This window comes from Suricata suricatta, chromosome 10 (genome assembly GCF_006229205.1).
Source record: "Suricata suricatta isolate VVHF042 chromosome 10, meerkat_22Aug2017_6uvM2_HiC, whole genome shotgun sequence".
NCBI classification, from domain to species: domain Eukaryota; kingdom Metazoa; phylum Chordata; class Mammalia; order Carnivora; family Herpestidae; genus Suricata; species Suricata suricatta.
In genome coordinates, this window is record NC_043709.1 from 56,685,785 (window position 1) to 56,705,016 (window position 19,232).

The window sequence follows — 19,232 nt, forward strand, 5'->3', positions numbered from 1 at the left end:
GAAAGAAAAAGGTAAGCAAACATCTCTGGAAGTAAAGTGTCTCTGTTCCTGGGCTTTGAAAGTTGGAGACCATGGGGGGGCACCTAGGTGGCTCAGTCAGTAGTTGAGCGTCCAACTCTTGATTTTGGCTCAGGTCATGATCTCATGGTTCATGGGTTTGAGCCCCTTGTTGGGCTTGGTGCTCGTAGTGATGAGCCTGCTTGGAATCCTCTCCCTCTTTATCTGTCCCTCCCCTGCTCATGCTGTGTCTCTCTTCCTCTCTCAAAAATAAATAAATAAACTTAAAAAAAATACTCTTTAAAAAAATTTTTTTAATGTTTATTTTTGAGAGACAGAGTATGAATGAGGGAGGGGAAGAGAGAGAGGGAGACACAGAATCTAAAGCAGGCTCTAGGCGGTCAGCACAGAGCCCAAATAGGGCTCAAACCCACAAATTGTGAGATCATGACCTGAGCCGGAATCAGACACTAAACTGACTGAGTCACCCAGGAGGCCCAGAAGATACTCTTTAAAATTAAAAATTAAAAAAATAATAATAAGTTGGAGGCCATAGGAGAAATAGAGCCTCTGGCATTATTGTCTTTACCGATATCTTCACTTAGTACCAAAGGGAGAGAACCTTCTAAGAGTTTCTTCTGAGAAAATGGTTGCACTAGGGATGTGGAAAGAGCTGCAAGGGGAGGATAGTGGTGAGGAGTAATTCTGATCTCCCAACGTACACCCCCAGCTCCAAAACTACAGTTCAGATTTGGGAAAGCAGCCCCGAAGGATGCCTAAGCGTCGCCAGGCTGCCCAGGAGCTGTCCATTCAGCGCCGCTCCGCCCTCAACGTGAGACTCTTCCTCAGAGACTTCTGCTCTGAGTTCCTGGAGAACTGTTATAACCGGCTCATGGGCTCAGTGAAGGTGAGACCTAGGAAGGATGGGATAGGGAGGTGATGGGACTTGTGGGTAAGAAGGGCGACTGGGGAGGAGCCTATGGGAGGCTGACCCCAGGGTATGGACTAGAAATTGGGCAAGGTATAGGGCACCCTTGAGAGATAGTGAGAATTTGGGAAGGTATGGGCCAATTGGGACAGTTTTATAAAGGCTTAGAGAAATTGCCCTAAAGGAAGGGAAAGGAATGTGGAGAGACCTGGAGAGAATAAGAGAGGGTGGAAATTCTGGTCCTAGAATATTGTTACCGTGGTGTCCTATCCCATCGTCCTAGGATAAGGAGAAAGTTGGAAGTTGTAGGGTTTCAGTGTGGTCTTTTCCTCCTCAACATTAGGATCATCTGCTGCGGGAGAAGGCTCAGCAGCATGACGAGACCTACTACATGTGGGCCTTGGCTTTCTTCATGGCCTTCAACCGAGCTGCCTCCTTCCAGCCAGGCCTGGTTTCTGAGACCCTCAGTGTCCGTACCTTCCACTTCATTGAGCAGAACCTCACCAACTACTATGAGATGATGCTGACGGACCGCAAGGAAGCTGCCTCCTGGGCACGGCGGTGAGTGGGATGAGAACTGGGGTCAGAATGGGTATCTCGACCAGGCTGGGAATCTGAGGGCCTGAATTCCAGGTGGTACTTTCTTTCCTGTTTCAGGATTAAGGTGGTAAGGTTGGGGAGTAAGGACTGGCTGGGTCATTCTGTTTTTGATGTCACCATTTGGGGGAAGGTTTAGAGGTGGTACTGTTTCCATGAGCCAGTTTCCTAAATTGTCCTCTGTTTCTCCTCTTGCCCTCATCTCACAGGATGCACCTGGCCCTGAAGGCCTATCAGGAGCTGCTGGCCACAGTGAATGAGATGGACATGTCCCCGGACGAGGCTGTGAGGGAGAGCAGCCGCATCATCAAGAGTGAGGCCCTGGCCTGGTCCCCGACCCTGGCCTTTCCTATCCCTTGACCACAATCTCATTCTTTCCAGTCCCAGCTTCATCCAGCTCTCCCTTTCCCCAAGTTTCCAGACCAATCCATCCATTCCTTTCTCTGCCCCATTCCTAGACAACATTTTCTATGTGATGGAGTACCGAGAGCTGTTCCTGGCACTCTTTCGAAAGTTTGATGAGAGATGTCAACCACGCTCTTTCCTTCGTGACCTGGTAGAAACCACTCACCTCTTCCTCAAGATGTTAGAGCGGTTCTGTCGGAGCCGTGGGAACCTGGTGGTGCAGGTATGGGGCAGCTCTGGGATGCAGACAGTGTGGAAAAAGCCACGGGGGAAGGGTAGAGGGCAGGGAACCCTCTCCTTATATTTCTGTAGCTTAAGCTGACCTGTTAGAACTATTCTGAACTAACGAGGGCAACAGGTTTGTTGGGGTTGCTGAAGTGAGTCTACTATAGTTTTCTTCTTTCAATTAGATTGATTTCCAGTGTAACATAAAATCTTAATTCATTCAGGAAGCATGTATTAAATACCTTCTATGTGGTAAGCACATGAATTGTGGGAATTCACAATTTTAGAGTTTAGTAATTATGCTGTGATCCGTCTTGGTTATACTTCAGAAGTGAGCATTGTAGTGAGATGGAAAGAGCCCTAAATTAAAAGCCATATGAGTCCCCAGATCCCTAAACATAGGATTGTAATATGAGCCTGAAATGAAATAAAAGATTAAATATGTGTGAGAACAGGGTGGGGAGGGGCAGAGAAAGGGAGAAAAAGAGAATCCCAAGCAGGCTCCACACTATCAGCAAAGAGCCTGACTTGGGGCTTGAAATCATGAAAGGTGAGATATGACCTGAGTCAAAATCAAGAGTTGGATACTTAACCAACTGAGCCACCGAGGTGCCCCCTTTTTGGGTAGAATTTCTTTTTTTTTTTTAACTGTTTTTATTTATTTTAGAGAGAGAGAGATAGCATGAGCAGGGGAGGGTCAGAGAGAGAGGGAGACACAGAATCTAAAGACAGGCTCCAGGCTCTGAGCTGCCAGCACAGAGCCCGACACGGGGTTCAAACCCACAAACCGTGAGATCATGACCTGAGCCAAAGTCAGATGCCTAACCAACTGAGCCACCCAGGTGGCCCCCCTTTTTAAAAATTTTTTTTTTTTTTACTGTTTTTATTTATTTTAGAGAGAGAGAGAGAGCATGAGCAGGGGAGGGTCAGAGGGAGAGGGAGACACAGAATCTGAAGACAGGCTCCAGGCTCTGAGCTAGCTGTCAGCACAGAGCCCGACACGGGGTTCAAACCCACAAACCGTGAGATCATGTCCTGAGCTGAAGCTGGGCGCTTAACCAACTGAGCCACCCAGGTGGCTCCCCTTTTTAAAAAATTTTTTTTTTACTGTTTTTATTTATTTTAGAGAGATAGGTAGAATTTCTTATCCTCATAGCAGATCTGTTCATTTTATATATTTTTTGCTTAAGATCTAACTGTTTTGGGAAATCTCTGATCCCAAGAAATCAGATAAGTACTATTCCTATGTTTTGCCATGGCATTTTGTGCTCAGCCATATTTAGGTCTTATCCATACTGTAGTATAATTTACCTATCTACTCACCTGTCTCAAGGCTCCACTAGATTGTATGCTTCTCAAGGGCAAGGAAATACACTGCTCACCCTTGTATCCCTGTTACTTATGAATAGAACACAGTGGTCACTCTGTGACTATTGATTATTAATTAATTCAGACCTCTAGTGAATGAATTAATGGAGAAGACACTGATGGGAAAAAGTCCTCTTAGCTTTCTTGTCATCCTAACAACGGTTCTTTCTCCAAAGAACAAACACAAGAAGAGAAAGAAGAAAAAGAAGGTCCTAGATCAGCCTGTTGCTTCTGATAACGTTTCCTATGGCTCAGGGGAACTAGAAGCTATGTGGCCATCCCTGGCCGAGCAGCTTCAGTGCTGTGCCCAGGTAGGTAGTTGCAGAAACCCTGTCTTTCTTGAGGGTGGTGCACCGGTAGGCTGTCTGGGTTTCCTTCCTCTGTTCTCATAGCCTTAATCCCTCTCTAGGATCCTGAGCTCAGTTTGGACTCCATGGTTCCCTTTGATGCGGCCTCAGAGGTGCCAGTGGAAGAGCAGCGGGCAGAAGCCATGGTGCGGATCCAAGACTGTCTCCTGGCTGGCCAGGCCCCACAAGCCCTAACCCTCCTTAGGTCTGCCCGGTAAGAACCCTGCCCACCCATTCTCCTGGATTCAGTTCCTGGACTTCTGGGGGCAGCGGGAGGCTTTCACTGTGGTACAAGGTTCTTTGCCTTCAAATGAGAGAAGTCCCATAGGAAGCATGGGGTCTCTGTACTGAGCACTGAGTCCTGGGGAATTTGGAATGGCTTTGTGGGGGTTTTGTTGTTTGTTTGTTATTTATTGACTTTTGAGAGAGAGAGTGTGAGCAGGGGAGGGGCAGAGAGAGAGAGGGAGACAGAGAATCCCAAGGAGGCTCCACGTTGTCAGCTCATAGCCCGAATGGGGCTCATACTCACAAACTGTGAGATCATGACCTGAGCCGAAATCAAGAGCCTGATGCTTAACTGATTGAGCCAACCAGGCCTGCCTGCTGTTTGTTTTTATTTTATTTTATTTTTGAGAAAAATCAGAAAGCACAGTTAATTGGGGGGAAAATACAGATAATTCTATTGGCTGAAGATAATCATCATTAACATTTTGATGAGTAATCTTCCAGGCATTTTTGTCTTCTGTGCTATATATAGACCAATACAACTTCTTCTATAAAAATGAAATATTATATATATTGTTTTATAGGTTTCTTAAAATTTATTATATGTCATGAGAATTTATCATGAGATATATTGCCATAATTGCTAAGGGCATTGTGAAATGTATATTTGTTCAACCAAATGTCAGATATTTAGATTCTTTGCATGGTGATATTCATTGCAAGTGGCTTATTTTTATTTTATTTTTAATTGTTTTTAATGTTTATTTTTGAGAGAGAGAGAGAGAGAGACTGCGTGGGTGCACACGTGTGTAAGTGGGGGAGGGGCAGAGAGAAAGGGAGACACAGAATCCGAAGCAGGCACCAGGCTCCTAGCTGTTAGCATAGAGCCTGATGTGGGGCTTAGACCCACAAACCGTAAGATTGTGACCTGAGCAGGTTGGATGCTTACCCAACTGTGCCACCCAGGCACCTCTCATTGCACTGTGGCTTATGAGGGAAAATTTCCCCAGAGTGTTTGTTTCATCTTTGAAGTAATAATTTGCATTCTCTTTCTGGCTGGCAAATGAAAAAGAAGTCTAAATGCCTTCTCTCACTTCAAACTATAACTTCATATTTCTATCTGGTTAAAGTCTTTTTTTTCTCTGGGCTTCAGGGAGGTGTGGCCAGAGGGAGATGTGTTTGGCTCTCAAGACATTTCTGCAGAGGAAGAGATCCAGCTGCTGAAAGAGATCCTCTGTGCCCCGCTTCCCCGTGAGTCTCCATTTCTTTCACATCTCTCTCCTCCCAGCTCTTCTCTAGAAGCTGCATCACAGAGATCCAATAATCCTCAGTCTTTTTTGTTTTTTTGTTTTTTTTAATTTATTCATTTTGAGAGAGACAGAGAGCAAGTCGGGGAGGGACAGAGAAAGAATCCCAAGCAGGCTCTGCACTGTCAGAGCTGACAGTGAAGAGCCCAGTGCGGGCTCGAACCCACAAAACGGGAGATCATGACTTGAGCCCAAACCAAGAGTCAGATGGTTAACTGACTGAGCCATCCAGGTGCCCCTAATTCTCACTCTTTCTATAGGGCAGCAGAGGCCAGAGGAACAAGGGGCAGAGGAAGAAGAGGAAGAGGAGGAGGAGGAGGAGGAGGAGGAAGAGCTGCAAGCGGTCCAGGTGTCAGAAAAAGAATTCAATTTTCTGGACTACCTGAAACGGTACGGGCCAAGGAGACTGAGTTGGTCCCAGGGTGGAGATTGTAGCGCTGGGAGGGCAAGCACTGTCTTTCTCATGCTGACAGCCTCTTTCCCCCTGTCTTGATGCAGTTTTGCAAGCTCAACTGTTGTGCGAGCCTACGTGCTGCTGCTGCGGAGCTACCGGCAGAACAGTGCCCACACTAACCACTGCATTGTCAAGATGCTGCACCGGCTGGCCCATGACCTCAAAATGGAAGCCCTCCTCTTCCAGCTCTCCCTCTTCTGCCTCTTCAACCATCTGCTTAGTGACCCGGCTGCTGGCGCCTATAGAGTGAGGGCATACCAAGGAACAGGGATGGAGAGGCGTAGGGGAGTCTGGGGATAACGGAGGGTAGTCTGCGGAGATAAAGGGTGTTGAGTGATCTCTGAGAGGAGAGATTGGTGAGCAAGTAGGTAGGCTGATGGAGGGAGCTGGAGGGGGAGGCTAGGAGAGTCGGAATGAGGAGAGGCAGCTGGGAATAGGTAGAAAAATGCCTGGAGGCCTGGTTTATGTGTCCATATAGGCCAGAGTTTTCATAGCAGCCTCCTTCTCCCACAGGAGCTAGTGACTTTTGCCAAGTACATCCTGGGCAAGTTCTTTGCATTGGCTGCAGTCAACCAAAAAGCCTTTGTGGAGCTGCTGTTCTGGAAGAACACAGCTGTGGTTCGAGAGATGGCCGAGGGCTATGGCTCTCTGGATGGCGGGTGAGCTTTAAGATGGGAAAGGATGGGCAGTAGTAGTGGCTGACTCAGTCACAGAGTGTCAAAGCCGGAAGAACTTGCAGATCAGCTAGTCTTTCTTCCCCTTTCATAGGTCAGAAAATAAGCCCCCAAGGTGAAATGCTTTCCCTGAGATCACCCAAGAGAGGACGTGGGGTTGGAACCTAAGTCTCTTGTCTGCTCTAGTTTCCTTCCTTCACCAGCCTTCGTGGGTGGTGGTCAGTTGGCAGTGGGGTAGCCCTTGTCCCAAATGTGTCCTGTCCCAAAACATGCTGGGAAACCATAAAGATTCATGGAAATGTTCACCCTCTTTCCCTGTAGCTCAGCTCCTCTCCTTCCCTCGTAATCTGCTCACCCCCTGCAATGTCAGCTTCCATAGGCCCAACCAGAAAATCTCTTCATTTGGCTTTTGGGTTCATAAGTGGAGGAAAATGAAGGAAAGGAAGCATGCCTTAGGCCTCTACTAGTGGCTCCTCTGAGTTACCTGTGTTTCCCTTCTTGTTCCTTTTAGAGCTGACCAGAGAGGGTCTTTGGTCTCCTCTCTTGGGGCCAACATCCTACATACTCTCTTTCTCCTTTCTCCATTTGTCAATTGATTTTTTTCAAGTTTATTTATTTATTTTGAGAGAGTGTGTGCGTGGTAGGGACAGAGAGAGAGGAAGAGAGAAAATGCCAAGTAGACTCTACACTGTCAGATGCGGGGCTCAAACTCAGGAACCCATGAGACTGTGACTTGAGCCGAAATCTAGTGTCGGACGCTTAACTAATTGAGCCACCCAGGCACTCCTCCTTTCCCCATTTAGATCTTCTAGTCGCAGACCCCCTATGTGGAGCCCAGAGGAGGAGGCCCAGCTTCAGGAATTGTACCTCGCCCATAAGGATGTGGAAGGTATGAGTCCTTGAGATCTGAAGATTTAGGAATTGGGCAGCCTGAGCTGCAGGACCCCTCTTTACTGCCTCACTCGTCCACGTTAGGTCAGGATGTAGTAGACGCCATCTTGGCACACCTGAAAACCCCTCGGACACGCAAGCAGGTCATCCACCATCTGGTACAGCTGGGACTGGCTGACAGTGTCAAGGACTTCCAAAGGTAGAGGCGCATGTTCTGGTGGGAATTGAGATCGGGAGTCCTTGGTTTCTTCCCTGGGCCCCTTCTTCCACTGACATCTCCTTGCAGGAAAGGAACCCAGATAGTACTATGGACAGAAGATCAGGAACTGGAGCTGCAGCGCCTTTTTGAGGAGTTCCAGGACTCAGATGGTACGTGGAAGCTCAGGGAACCTTTGAGATGAGAGAGCCAGGCTGGCCATTTCTTCCCTTGCCTCCTGTTCCCAAGGAAGGCTTATGCCATGCCTTCTTTCCACTTAACTATACTTGTAGTGTCATTTGTGAGTGAATCTAATTAGCTTCTTTCCAAAGGCTTCTGTTGTCTTTGACTACTCCATTTCCCCTGTTGCTCTAGGGTACTTATACTTTCCTTCTTTGTAGATGTGCTTGGTCATATCATGAAGAACATCACAGCCAAACGCTCACGGGCCCGAATAGTGGATAAGCTGCTGGCTCTGGGGCTGGTGGCTGAACGGCGGGAGCTATATAAGAAACGCCGGAAGAAGCTGGCGCCCTCGAGCTTGGTAACGGTCTTTCCCTAGCTCTGCAGGCTGGGTCCACTCCCACTAAAGTGCTCCTCAGAGGTAGTTCACCCAGATTCTTCCTGCCTTAAGCTCTTCTGGCTAGGTGTCCTTCCCCCACCCCCCTGCCAGTTTCCAAGGGCGGTCAAGGACCAGAGGACTCCACTCAGTTCTTCATCTTGTTTCCTTTTTTCATTTTCCACCCCACTGAATTTTAGCCTAATGGAGAGGAGTCCCTGAAAGATTTTCACCAGCAAGATCTGGAAGAAGAGGAGGACCTGCCAGAGGAAGAGAGTGAAGAGGATGAAGAGAAAGAGGAGGACTCAGAAGCAGAGCAAGCCCAGGATAGCTCAGTGCTTTCAACTGAAAACCTTGGGCAAAGCCTGTATCAGGAAGGTGAGGACTTGGGCTGGGAGGGGTTAGTAGTGTGAGCCAATTCTAAGTTTCCCTCCTTCCCTTAGGCTTTTCTGCTCCCCTTCTGTGGCTCCAGAACTGCCTGATTCGAGTAGCAGACGATCGAGAACAGGATGGTGAGTGGGTAAATGATGGTTTTCAGGGGTGGGGTACTGGAGGCTGCTGGTGACATGGCCACGGGATGGACCCCCAGTTCTTCAAAACCTCACCACATGACAAATGACCCTGTCCTAGGCTGCTCGCAGCCAGTGCCTTTGGTGCCGCTGACAGAAGAAAATGAGGAAGCAATGGACAGTGAACAGTTTCAACGGCTGTTGCGCAAGCTAGGGGTTCGGCCTCCTTCCTCTGGGCAGGTAAATACACCAGTTACAATATCGGCCATGGCATATTCCTGCCATTTTAAAATACGTACATCTTTTCCTCCTCATGGCAATTGCCATGCCATCTTCTCAGCTCTGACCGAGACTCCTGCCACAGTCATCCTTTCATCTTCTCTAATCTTCCCTTCCCCCAGTCCATCTTCCACGCTGTCCCAAGTTTCCTTCCTCTCTTTGTCCCTCCCTCGCTTTCTCTCTTCTCCCTTCCTTTTTTTTTTTTTTAATTTTATTTTATTAAGTAGGCTTCATGTACAGCGTAGAGCCCAGTGTGAGGCTCAAACCCACAACCCTGAGATCAAAACCTGAGCTGAGGTCGAGTTGGACACTTAATCACATGAGCCACCTAAGCACCCTAGGAGTTACCTTTCTAAAGTAGAATTTTGATTTTGATGGCTGTTCCTCTCACTGCTTGGAGCCTTAGGTAGTGGGATTTTAGTCCATCATATACGTAAACTGACTTGTCTTCACTCAGGGCACCAAGGGGATGGGTTGGCCGTCCGTTAGTGTCTTCTGATTTTTGCGGAGTCAAACAATTACAAAGTAGGTGGTGATGCTAGGTTAAGGAAATGTACCTGTGATTGAAAAATAAAACTAATATTAAAACATAATAAATAAATAAATAAAGTAGAATTTTGATTATGTTACTCCTCTGTCCATTACTTCTGTGTCTCTCCAGGAGAGATTATATTAGTCTCCTGAACCAACCAACTGAACAGTTCCGCACTATTGTTAGGACAGAGTCCTCAGCCTCTGAGTGGCATGCCTGGCCTTGGCCAGCCTTTGCAGCCTCACGGCCACGCCACCCACACACTTGTGGTTCACCGTCCTCCTCCTGGACTACATTCTATCCTCCAGATAGTAGGCTGCTCATATCTCCATACAGTTGATCATGCCAGTCCCTCCACTGGATGGCTCCAGCCACACAAACAAGGTGACACTCGCATATCACCCATCTTTTTGATGACCCTCTGCTTGACCTTCCAAGGTCTGTTCAGTTCTCACCTCCTCAGAGAAGCAGTCCCTACGACTCTTTCAACCTCTAGAGCTAAAGTAGTAACTTTGGTAGCTAGGATTTACTCATTCCCTTGAGGTAGCCCCTATCCTGTGAGATTATAGTCTCTTACTTCTTTGTCCCATTAGAGCTTGGGTTCCTTGAAAGCAGGGATCATATCTGATTCATCTTTATATCCCCAATATCCATTCATTCATATAATTTATTTAAAAAAAATTTTTAATGTTTATTTTTGAGAGAGAGAGAGAGCACAAGCAGGGTAGAGAGAGAAAGAGACACAGAATCTGAAGCAGCGTCCAGGCTCTGAGCTGTCAGCACAGAGCCCGACATGGGGCTTGAACCCACGAACTGTGAGATCATGACCTGAGCTGAAGTCAGACACTCAACCGACTGAGCCACCCAGGGTCATTCATTCATTTAACAACTGAATTTACTGGGAACTTTGTGATGTATGAGGCACTGTACTAGATGTTGTGCATATATTGGATAGATAAGCAATAAGAATTTACAACCCTTGTAGATCTTCACCAATGTGGGATCATATTTTTTCAATGAATAATATCAAGATCGGGTGAACTAGAGTCTGCTCCTTTCCTGCTGCTTTCATTTCAAGTTTTTTGCTCCTGTAGGAAACCTTCTGGAGGATTCCAGCCAAGCTGAATCCTTCCCAGCTCCGAAGAATAGCAGCTTCTTTGAGTCAACCAGAGGAGGAGCAAAAACTTCAGCCAGGACTAGAACCTAAAGTCCCTGGAGAGCGAGGCCCTGAGGAGGAGGAGGAACAGCGAGCACAAGCCCTGAGGGCTCTCTTGGTGGCCCGGAAAAAGAAAGCTGGCCTGACGTCCCCAGGCAGTAAGACCACTTACCTGTTGGGTACTTAGCCATGTTGATCTAGAGCGCTGGTAGGGTATTTTGAGAAGATGAGGGCACAGTTCCCTAATTCCATGCCTCTCGTGGTCATTTCAGGGGAAGGGGCCGCTGGTGAGAAAGAACCGTTGCAAATGGTATCCAGGAAGCGACAACTGCTGGACAGTGATGAGGAACAGGAGGAGGAGGAGGGCAGGAACAAAGGTAGGGAGTCTGACAGGGACCTGCTTTTTCTTCTGACCTCTAGCACTCTTCTGTCAGTTCCGAAGGTCAACGCTACTGTCCTTCTTTCCTCATAGCATATTTAGATTCTCTCTCTCTTCTCACCCTGTCATTCCCATAGCATCAGAGTCCAGAGCTCCAAGAATCCAAAAGAAGAAACGATTTCAAATTGAGGATGAAGATGAGAATGACTGAAGAGCCAGAAGCTTTGGGGTAGAGGTAGACCATTTTTAGGTGGTGAATTTAAGTCAGAGTTCAGAAACAGGACCCCCAGAATCTCCTCTTACTTAGACAGAAGCAGTAGAGTCCTGGGTTTCCCCATGGATTTGGGGTCCAGGAAGTTCTGGCAACAGTGTTGGACAACTCCTCAGTCACTCCTTGCATCTCCCAGTTTTGCAGTATGCCTCAGGAGCTCTCTGGAGACTTACTCCTCTTCTTCTAGGATCTGTTTCTTTGGGTTAGTAGCACCCCTTAGACAATTGGAGGAGTGAGTGAGATATAGAAGGCACTTTGGACCCTGTTTGGCTTTCTGCCAGAGGTGGGTCACAGCACCAGCTGGGGAGCTTTATGACATGATGGGGCCGGTGGGGGGTTTGCACCATTTTAAAAGGCACCAGATGCTCCCATCCTCATATTCTTTCCTTTGATCACTCTGTAGACATCAGATTGAACCTAATTCCTGCCATCGAGGTAGGGTTGGGATGCAGTATTCTCCAGATGGTGAACATGTTTGCTTTGTGTTTGGTATTACATTAAATGTATAAAATTAAAAGTTGCCAATGTTGGTGTGATGTGTGCCAATCTAAGTCCCCCAGCCTTCCACTTGCTATGTTCTTGGAAGAAGAGCTTTTAACTCTTAGGGTTAAAAAGACCGTCACCCTTCCCTTTTCTCCAGCTTTCCCTACAGAAGACATGAAAACATTCTCACTTCCAGATCCTTTGTCGAGGATAAATCTTCAGGGTGACAAGTGTGTACAGCAGGAAGAAGCAGGAGCCATAAGGGAGCAAGAGCCAGTTTTCTAGCATGGAGCATAGTAGAGGATAAAGTCTCGGCAAGACAGAGACAGATAAATATTGCGAATGTCATGTCTTTCCCTATTTTAGGAAACCATCAGTTTCCTGGCTCACTGTGTTTCTAGCTAATGTGGGGTAAAGAAGAGTCCAGAAATAGCTACTGAGATCAGGGAGAGCCCTAGGTAAAGGATGCATTTGGAGTGTCTTGTTCCTCCGACTTGATTTTTTTCCTCCCACAGCCTCTAAAGATAGGAGTGAAGCTATCTCGGTAACTGAAATTTCCAAGGGCTAAGACACTTCCTAGTTTGGACTGGTCTTGGTGTGTCTTTATCCCAAGCCTTTCCCTACTTCCCAACCTGAGCACTTCAGCAAGTCTCTCCGTACTCCATTGCTGTATCTTGCTGTCCCCACTGGCTCTCTTTCCATGAAATGCCCCCCAAAGGGGCCCTGATCTGCTAGGCTTCTTTGAAACTTCCAGCCCCAATTTCTTCTACTGGTTTCTCTTATCAAGTATAGACCATTTGCTGTGATTGGGCACAAAAGTATTGCTATCTTTTTCCATTTATTTACCATATAGTTTTGAAATTTTTAAATGAAAAGAGGAATAAAAAGCTATTTTTATATATTTGAGTCATAGCCATCTGATTCTCACTGTAGTCTCCCTGGATCTCTGTGTTGAACTAGAGTGGGGATGTGGGAAGGAGAGGTAGATACTGCTTAAAGGAAGAAATTTCAGGCTACTGGGGAGTATCTGAAAACTAGACAGGCTCCAGTCAGTCAATACATGTGCAGTTCAGGTCTTCTAGGAAGAAGAGGCCCAGGTGGAATTAGAAATGCAAGAGATTGGGGCGCCGGGGTGGCTCAGTCCATTAAGCGTCTGACTTTAGCTCAGGTCATGATCTTTCAGCTCAAGAGTTTGAGCCCTGTATCAGGTGCCATGCTGACAGCTCAGAGCCTGGAGCCTCCTTCCAATTCTGTGTCTCCCTCTGTCTCTCTCTGTCCTTTTCCCACTCTCGATCTCTCTTTCAAAAATAAATAAAACATTTAAAAAATGCAACAAGAGATTTACTGGGGAAATCTTTTGAAGGATAAAGGGAAGATAGAGCAGCATGGATTGGGAGAGTCTGTAGCCCATGATGGTAGTCAGATGCCTGTGAAAGGAGAAAGGGGAAAATTGCAGTGTTTCTCAGAAAAGCTTGTCTCGCTGATGGAGAACCCCAAAGATGACCTGGTTGAGGAGCCCCATACCTGGCAGACATGGTTTAGCCCTAGAATCCTCCACCAATTCTTAGCTCTGAGCAGCCTGGAGACAGTGACATGGGTGTGAGCACTGCAGAAAATCCTAAGGAGTCAAAACTTAAGATGTCATCCAAATAGACTCCTCACTGCATGTTCTCTTGAAGGGAGCTCTGAACAGAACACCATAGTACAAACATACAAACAGTTGACACAGTCGTGTCCCCTACTGATTACTGAGGCAAGCAGCCATTCCCTTTGTTCCCTTCCCATGAGACAGACAGTACTGGGAGTGGAGCAACCTGCTGGGAAGGCGTACATCTCACTAACTGGTAATTTGGGAAGTAGAAAGTGGAACAGAGAAGTCCCTGGTGACCTAGGAATAAGGCCAAGTGAGATCAGTTGGGTTCCATTTCTCATTCCATGGACCCTAACCTAAAAGGTACAGAAGCTTACAGGTGAAGCATAAACAAAACCATTTTTTCTAACTCCCACGTTGGCAGTAGTGTGATCGTTTATTGCTACGTTACACTCTATGGCTGCCATTTCATATGGAACCCAAAGGTCCTGATGCCCTTTCCCTCATCTCCAGGATCCCAGCCACCGTCTTTGCACACCCTTGATTCTGTTAGACTTGGCTCCTAAATTTCCTGCCTGGCTTATCCACGTGGCCTCTCTACCCAAGATCTGATAGGCCTGGCACTTGGGGATCCCTGGAGGAAGCTGACTACCAAACTAACGCCTGGACCTACAGCTTTAGCTCTATATGCTGGGATGTGTAAAAGTACATAGACCCACACCCACCAGCTCCAAGGACTCGGGAATAGCAGAGCACAGCGGGGAGAGTACCATGCGGTACCCTGGCCCCTGTTCTGCAGGTGTTGGACTCAGAAGGCCGCATGTGTCCGCCCCACTGAGGACTGGGAGTGGGAGCAGCCTGAGCACAGTGAAGTCCGGTCATTGACAGGAGTGGGACCTACTAAAAACTGCACAGCTTTGTACTGTACTGCTTAGAGCCGCTCAGAGGCCAATCAATGGCTGAGATGAGGCCAGAGATCTAGAGTACAACCTTATAATTGTGATGTTTAGCACCAGTGCTATTGTTGGTCAGCTCTGCATTTAAGCCTGTGGTAAGGGCTGAGGTTTAGCTCCAGACAAGGGAGCAGAACTTAGGGGAACTGCAGATATGAGTGACCTGGAGGAAACAACTTCCATGACCTAAAAGGGACAGGTGTCAGAGGCAGTATGTTTAGCTCTCCACTGGTGGGTCTATTTAAGAGCTATAACTGAGAGCCTGGAACTGGGAGTTTTGTGCTAGAAGAAAACTAGATAGGCATAGAAGGAATGAATTCTAATTTTTTGGTAAGCTGTAAGTGTGACATTCAAAATCCAAACTAAGAGTGCCTACGTGGCTTAGTCGGTTAAGCATCCGACTTCAGCTCAGGTCACAATGTCACAGTTCGTGGGTTTGAGCCCCACGTCAGGCTCTGTTCTGACAGCTCAGAGCCAGAGCCTGCTTCAGATTCTATGTCTCCCTCTCTCTCTGCCCCTCCCCCACTTGCTTGCGCTCACATGCACTCTCTCAAAAATAAACATTTTTAAAAAATTTTTTTAAATTCCTCAGAATCCAAAATAAATGTTAGCTCTAATATCCATAGGATATACAGTGATAAAATATATAGTAGTTAAAAAGCATGCTAATTTAAATTTGTCTAACAGTTTTGTTTTATGGCCCAGATGTGGTATATCTTTTTCTTTCTTTCTGAACCTGTATGGCAAAACGATGTGGGGACTTTTATTCCAGTTTTAGGAGGCACCACATGCCATTGTTCCTTATTTTCCAGACTACAGTTTCTCATCTACACCCCAGAAATGAGAAATGAAACAATTCCTATGGTTCCGATATAGGCTTAGAAGTACTATCAGGGTAATAGATGTGTTTAATTAGGGTATTGTGCTAGAATGATGCAGAAAAACATAAGTTGGCCTGATTTGGAGTGGCTTGCTGGTAGGTTCTATTTTCTCGTTTTTCTCTCTGGTAAGCCCATTGAATAAGAACTATTCTGGGGACTTCTGCACAGAAATCATTGGTGTCCCTGCCTTTTGCCTCCCTGCTTCCCCAGAAGAGACAGGAATTTTTCGCCATCTAGGTTTAGGTCTAGAGAAATCCTTAGGGTCACAAGGATATGAGGCAGGAAAATCAGTAGCTACAAAGGGCAATGGCCTTTTTGTCAGCATGGAGCAAAGGTGAGGAGATAAGGCCTGAGCCAGGAGGAAGTGGACAAATATTTATGAACGTACGTCCTTTACTGTTTTCAGAAGAGCCAACTTGTTTTGGCTCGAGTGAAGAGAAGGTGAGTTCTAGAGCACTGTCATTCAGATAAGAGAAGCACTGAGGAAGGGACGTGTTCGGACAATCTTGTTCCTCTGGCTTGTTTCTGGAGCAGGTGAGGACTGCCCACAGTTTGTAAGGGTGGGGGCAAAGCTATGTCCACCATAGGGTGCTTAAAGGGTAAATAAGTTTTCCAAGGGCAGGGCCACTTCCAAGCTCTGATCAGTCTTGGTTTCTTTGTCCCAAGCCTTTCCTACTTCCCAACCTGAGCACTGCTTCTTTCTAGCAGGGCTTTTCCTGCTCACCCACCATGATCCAGGCTGTGCTGCTCCTTTGCTGTCTCTTTTTTTTTTTTTTTTTTTTTGAGAGAGAGAGCAAGCATGAGCAGGGAAGGGACAGAGAGAGATGGAGACACAGAATCCAAAGCAGGCTCCAGGCTCTGAGCTGTCAGCACAGAGCCTGACGCAGGGCTCGAACTCAGAAACCATGAGATCATGACCTGAGTCAAAACTGGATGCTCAACCTACTGAGCCACCCAAGTGCCCCCCCTTTTTTTAAGACTTAATTTTTAAGTAATCTGTTCCCAACATGAGGCTCAAACATAATCCAGAGATCAAGAGTCACATACTCTACCAAGTGAGCCAGCCAGGTACCCCTTTGTTGTGTTTTGCTGTCCCCATTCACTATCTTTCCAAGAAATGCTCAGATAGGGACTCTGACCTTCCAGCCATCTTTGACAAAAATTGGGCATTTCCTGAAAATACTCTCCAGCCAGATCCCTCTCCCAGATCTCAAGACCTTCCAGGATCTCTTGCACACCGCCCCCTCCACAGCCACTCTGAGTATCTATCCTACTTAGCTGTGGGGGTGTCCTTGACTGCCCAACTGAGGCCCACATTCTGCAGGTTCAGCGTGTTAGGATGGAAGGAAATGGCATCAACTGAAACCCTCATCCATGAGAGAGTAAAACACAGACAGAGGAATGCATTGGCAATACAAAGTTTATTCTGAGGGCTCTGGGGGGATCCGGAGGGAAGCTTGGATAAATCCAACACTCAGCTATTTACCCTGAGGGATGTATTGATGGTGGCAAATATGTCCACTGGTGAGGTAGGTCTACCAGCCATCTCCCATGTTGCTGACACAGTTCAAAGAATTTGCTGTCAATATCCCCTAGAACTGCAGGAGTAAGTCTGGGGAGGGTGGGAAAGAATTAGGGAAAAAGCTGAAGAAACCCCCAAGGTTCCACAGTTATTTGGAAGTGCTTTATGGAGAAATTGATTCAGGAATTTGTCTATGGTTACTTCAGATATTCAGTGCCAACTAAGCAACAAGAGTCTCTTCTCAGGACTCTCTTCAAGGATGGGACATGTTAAGTAGTTAGAAATGTAGCAGATTACTCAGGACAGATACATGTTCTTTATTTCATGCCAGTGCTAACACACATGTGACTGGTGTTAGCCTTGCCCCTCTCCACTTAGAAAGTCCCGGCCTCTGGTTATTCCATTTTGCTTTTCTTTTCTTTTTCTTCAGTCATCATATACTGTGCTTGTAAAATGTACTAAGCATGAGAAGTATTTTAACCTTTTTCTCATTCATCCACCCTGTACTAAATCCCCAGCTAGATGCTGTAGCTCACTAATTTAATCCTTAAACTGAAAAGAGAGAAAATAAGAGAGAATCCTAGATATTTAATCTCTCCTGACTCTGGGTCTCCCAGTGCATATTATGAACTAGAATGGGAATGTAACAGGGACCTGTAGGAAATGCCAAAGAATAGGGTCTTAGGTATTGAAGTCGAGTGTGTGACAAGGGGACAGGTTTTGAGTAGCCAATACAAAGGACAACTATTTGCATAGATTACATCTCTTACTGGTTATGAGGGAAAGCAAATCTCTCCTTTGTTCATGGAGCAGAGAAGTGGGCAGAACTGGATTGAGGAGCAACCAAAGCTACCAAGACACTCACTTCTCACCTGGACGTATGGTAATTTGGGGTCCCCTAGAAATGGGTGGTAATATTTTTTTTAATGTTTTTTATTTATTTTTGAGAGAGAGAGAGAGAGAGAGAGAGCATGAGCAGGGGAGGGTCAGAGAGAGAGGGAGGCACAGAGTCCGAAGATAGGTTCCAGGCTCTGAGCTAGCTGTCAGCACAGATCCTGACACAGGACTCGAACCCATGAACCATGAGATCATGACCTGAGCTGAGGTCGGACGCTTAACCAACTGAGCCACCCAGGTGCCCAAAAATGGGTGGTAATAAAGCAGAGAAGTCTTTGGTGACTTAAAGATGGGGAAGGCCAAATGGGAACAATAGGGCTGTGTTTCTATTTCTTGAACCTTTACCTAAAAATAAGGGAAGTCTGGAGATGATGGCTGAGATGTGCCCTGAGTCCTGGGTTTTTTTCATATCACAGCCCTTAGGGAACTGGTTTGTATTTTTCTGGTTTCTCCCCTCTCCAGCGTACTGTTTCAGACATGTGTGGCCTCAGATTCATCATGATACAAGTTGAGCTGCTTTTTTGCTACCTCCTGCTGCACCCTGCAGATGCCATTTCATATGGAAACCAGACAAATATACTGATGCGCCCTCCTTCATCCTTGAGGTCCTGGACACCTTCCTCAGACCCTTTGTTCTGCCAGACCCTGCTCCCAAAATCCCTGCCTGGCTTCACCCACATGGCTCCTCTACCCAAGTTCTTGGTAGGCTTGCCTCTGCTGATCGCCCTGGAGAAAGCTGGCTGCCAAGCTGATGTCTGGACCCTGCAACTTCAGTTGTACCATCAGGGGGGTGTAAAAGCCACACAGATCCTCATCCGGCATCTTCAAGGGCTCCAGAAAAGCAGAAGCACAGAGAGGGCAGTTTCAGTGGATGCCCTGGCCTCTGCTCTACAACTTTTGACCAGGGAGTACCCCGGCCCACAAAGAGCCCAACGATCCCTCCCCATCAGTGACTGTGAGCATGAGCAGGAACAGCGTGTGCACAATATAGTCCAGCTGTTTCCAGGAGTGGGAACCTACTACAACCTGGGCACAGCTCTATATTATGCTGCTCAGAACTGCTCAGACAAGGCCAAGGAACGAGGCCAAGATGGGGTCCTAGATATGGGTTATGACTTTCTGATGACCATGGTTGGGTTATCTGGGGGACCCACAGGACTACTAATCAGCGCTGCACTTAAACCTGCAGTGAAGGCTGGGATTCAACAGTTGATCCACTATTACTATGTGAATGAGGCAAACACCCCTCTTCCAGAGATCAGCAAGGAGGCCTGGGGGCAGGCTTCAAACGTGAGTGACCTGGAAGAAACAACTCCCATGGCCCTTTGACCTTGGTTTGGCTTTCTTATTAATTCAGGGCTTATTTAATAGCTATAACTTCCATTCTTGAGATAGCAGTCTTGGGATGTAAAGGGTGGTGCTAACAGAATGAACAAATCTACAAGCTGTAATGTGTGTTTCTTCAAAATCCAAATCTCTATAGTTTGTTATCAATGAGGAAGGCAGTGATGTAAAATGCAGGATTTTTTAAAAAGTGTTTATTATTTTGAGAAAGAGAAAGAGAATGTGTGTGTGTGCACGCCCAGGGGAGGGGCAGAGAGAGAGA

The 19,232-nt window shown here is 46.8% G+C and overlaps 2 protein-coding genes and 1 non-coding gene across 5 annotated transcripts; all 3 read left to right on the forward strand.

Annotated features, from left to right (window-relative positions):
- Window positions 1-735: 735 nt before the first annotated feature.
- LOC115303472 (protein timeless homolog) lies at window positions 736-8,834 on the forward strand. The gene is made up of 16 exons (XM_029953261.1): window positions 736-904; window positions 1,269-1,486; window positions 1,732-1,835; window positions 1,981-2,150; window positions 3,697-3,831; window positions 3,930-4,081; window positions 5,246-5,343; window positions 5,660-5,789; window positions 5,898-6,099; window positions 6,367-6,512; window positions 7,331-7,416; window positions 7,503-7,617; window positions 7,705-7,787; window positions 8,016-8,158; window positions 8,374-8,685; window positions 8,804-8,834. Exons 1-15 carry the CDS (start codon window positions 770-772, stop codon window positions 8,584-8,586), a joined length of 2,130 nt encoding a protein of 709 aa, XP_029809121.1. The 5' UTR covers window positions 736-769; the 3' UTR covers window positions 8,587-8,685; window positions 8,804-8,834.
- Window positions 8,835-9,333: 499 nt separating this feature from the next.
- Window positions 9,334-9,481, forward strand: LOC115305863. Its single transcript, XR_003915053.1, has one exon. It is a non-coding gene; the product is annotated as a small nucleolar RNA SNORA79 (small nucleolar RNA).
- A 1,236-nt stretch (window positions 9,482-10,717) lies between these two features.
- Window positions 10,718-19,077, forward strand: APOF (apolipoprotein F). 3 transcript variants are annotated; one of them, XM_029953263.1, is made up of 3 exons: window positions 10,718-10,807; window positions 10,922-11,026; window positions 18,089-19,077. In XM_029953263.1, the coding sequence occupies exons 2-3, from the start codon at window positions 10,991-10,993 to the stop codon at window positions 18,953-18,955; spliced, it is 903 nt and encodes a 300-aa protein (XP_029809123.1). In that variant the 5' UTR covers window positions 10,718-10,807; window positions 10,922-10,990; the 3' UTR covers window positions 18,956-19,077. The 3 variants fall into 3 exon arrangements, with proteins under 3 accessions (XP_029809123.1, XP_029809125.1, XP_029809124.1); XM_029953265.1 differs by lacking the exons at window positions 10,718-10,807; window positions 10,922-11,026 and adding an exon at window positions 15,701-15,741; XM_029953264.1 differs by lacking the exons at window positions 10,718-10,807; window positions 10,922-11,026 and adding an exon at window positions 17,548-17,612.
- Window positions 19,078-19,232: the final 155 nt, after the last annotated feature.

Coding starts and splice junctions, on each gene's coding strand:
- LOC115303472 (XM_029953261.1), top strand. CDS start 770: ATGCCTAAGCGTCGCCAGGCTGCCCAGGAGCTGTCCATTCAGCGCCGC. Junction 1,836..1,980: donor GAGCAGCCGCATCATCAAGA/GTGAGGCCCTGG, acceptor CCCCATTCCTAG/ACAACATTTTCTATGTGATG. Junction 4,082..5,245: donor ACCCTCCTTAGGTCTGCCCG/GTAAGAACCCTG, acceptor TCTGGGCTTCAG/GGAGGTGTGGCCAGAGGGAG.
- APOF (XM_029953263.1), top strand. CDS start 10,991: ATGAGGAACAGGAGGAGGAGGAGGGCAGGAACAAAG. Junction 11,027..18,088: donor GGAGGAGGGCAGGAACAAAG/GTAGGGAGTCTG, acceptor TCCCCTCTCCAG/CGTACTGTTTCAGACATGTG.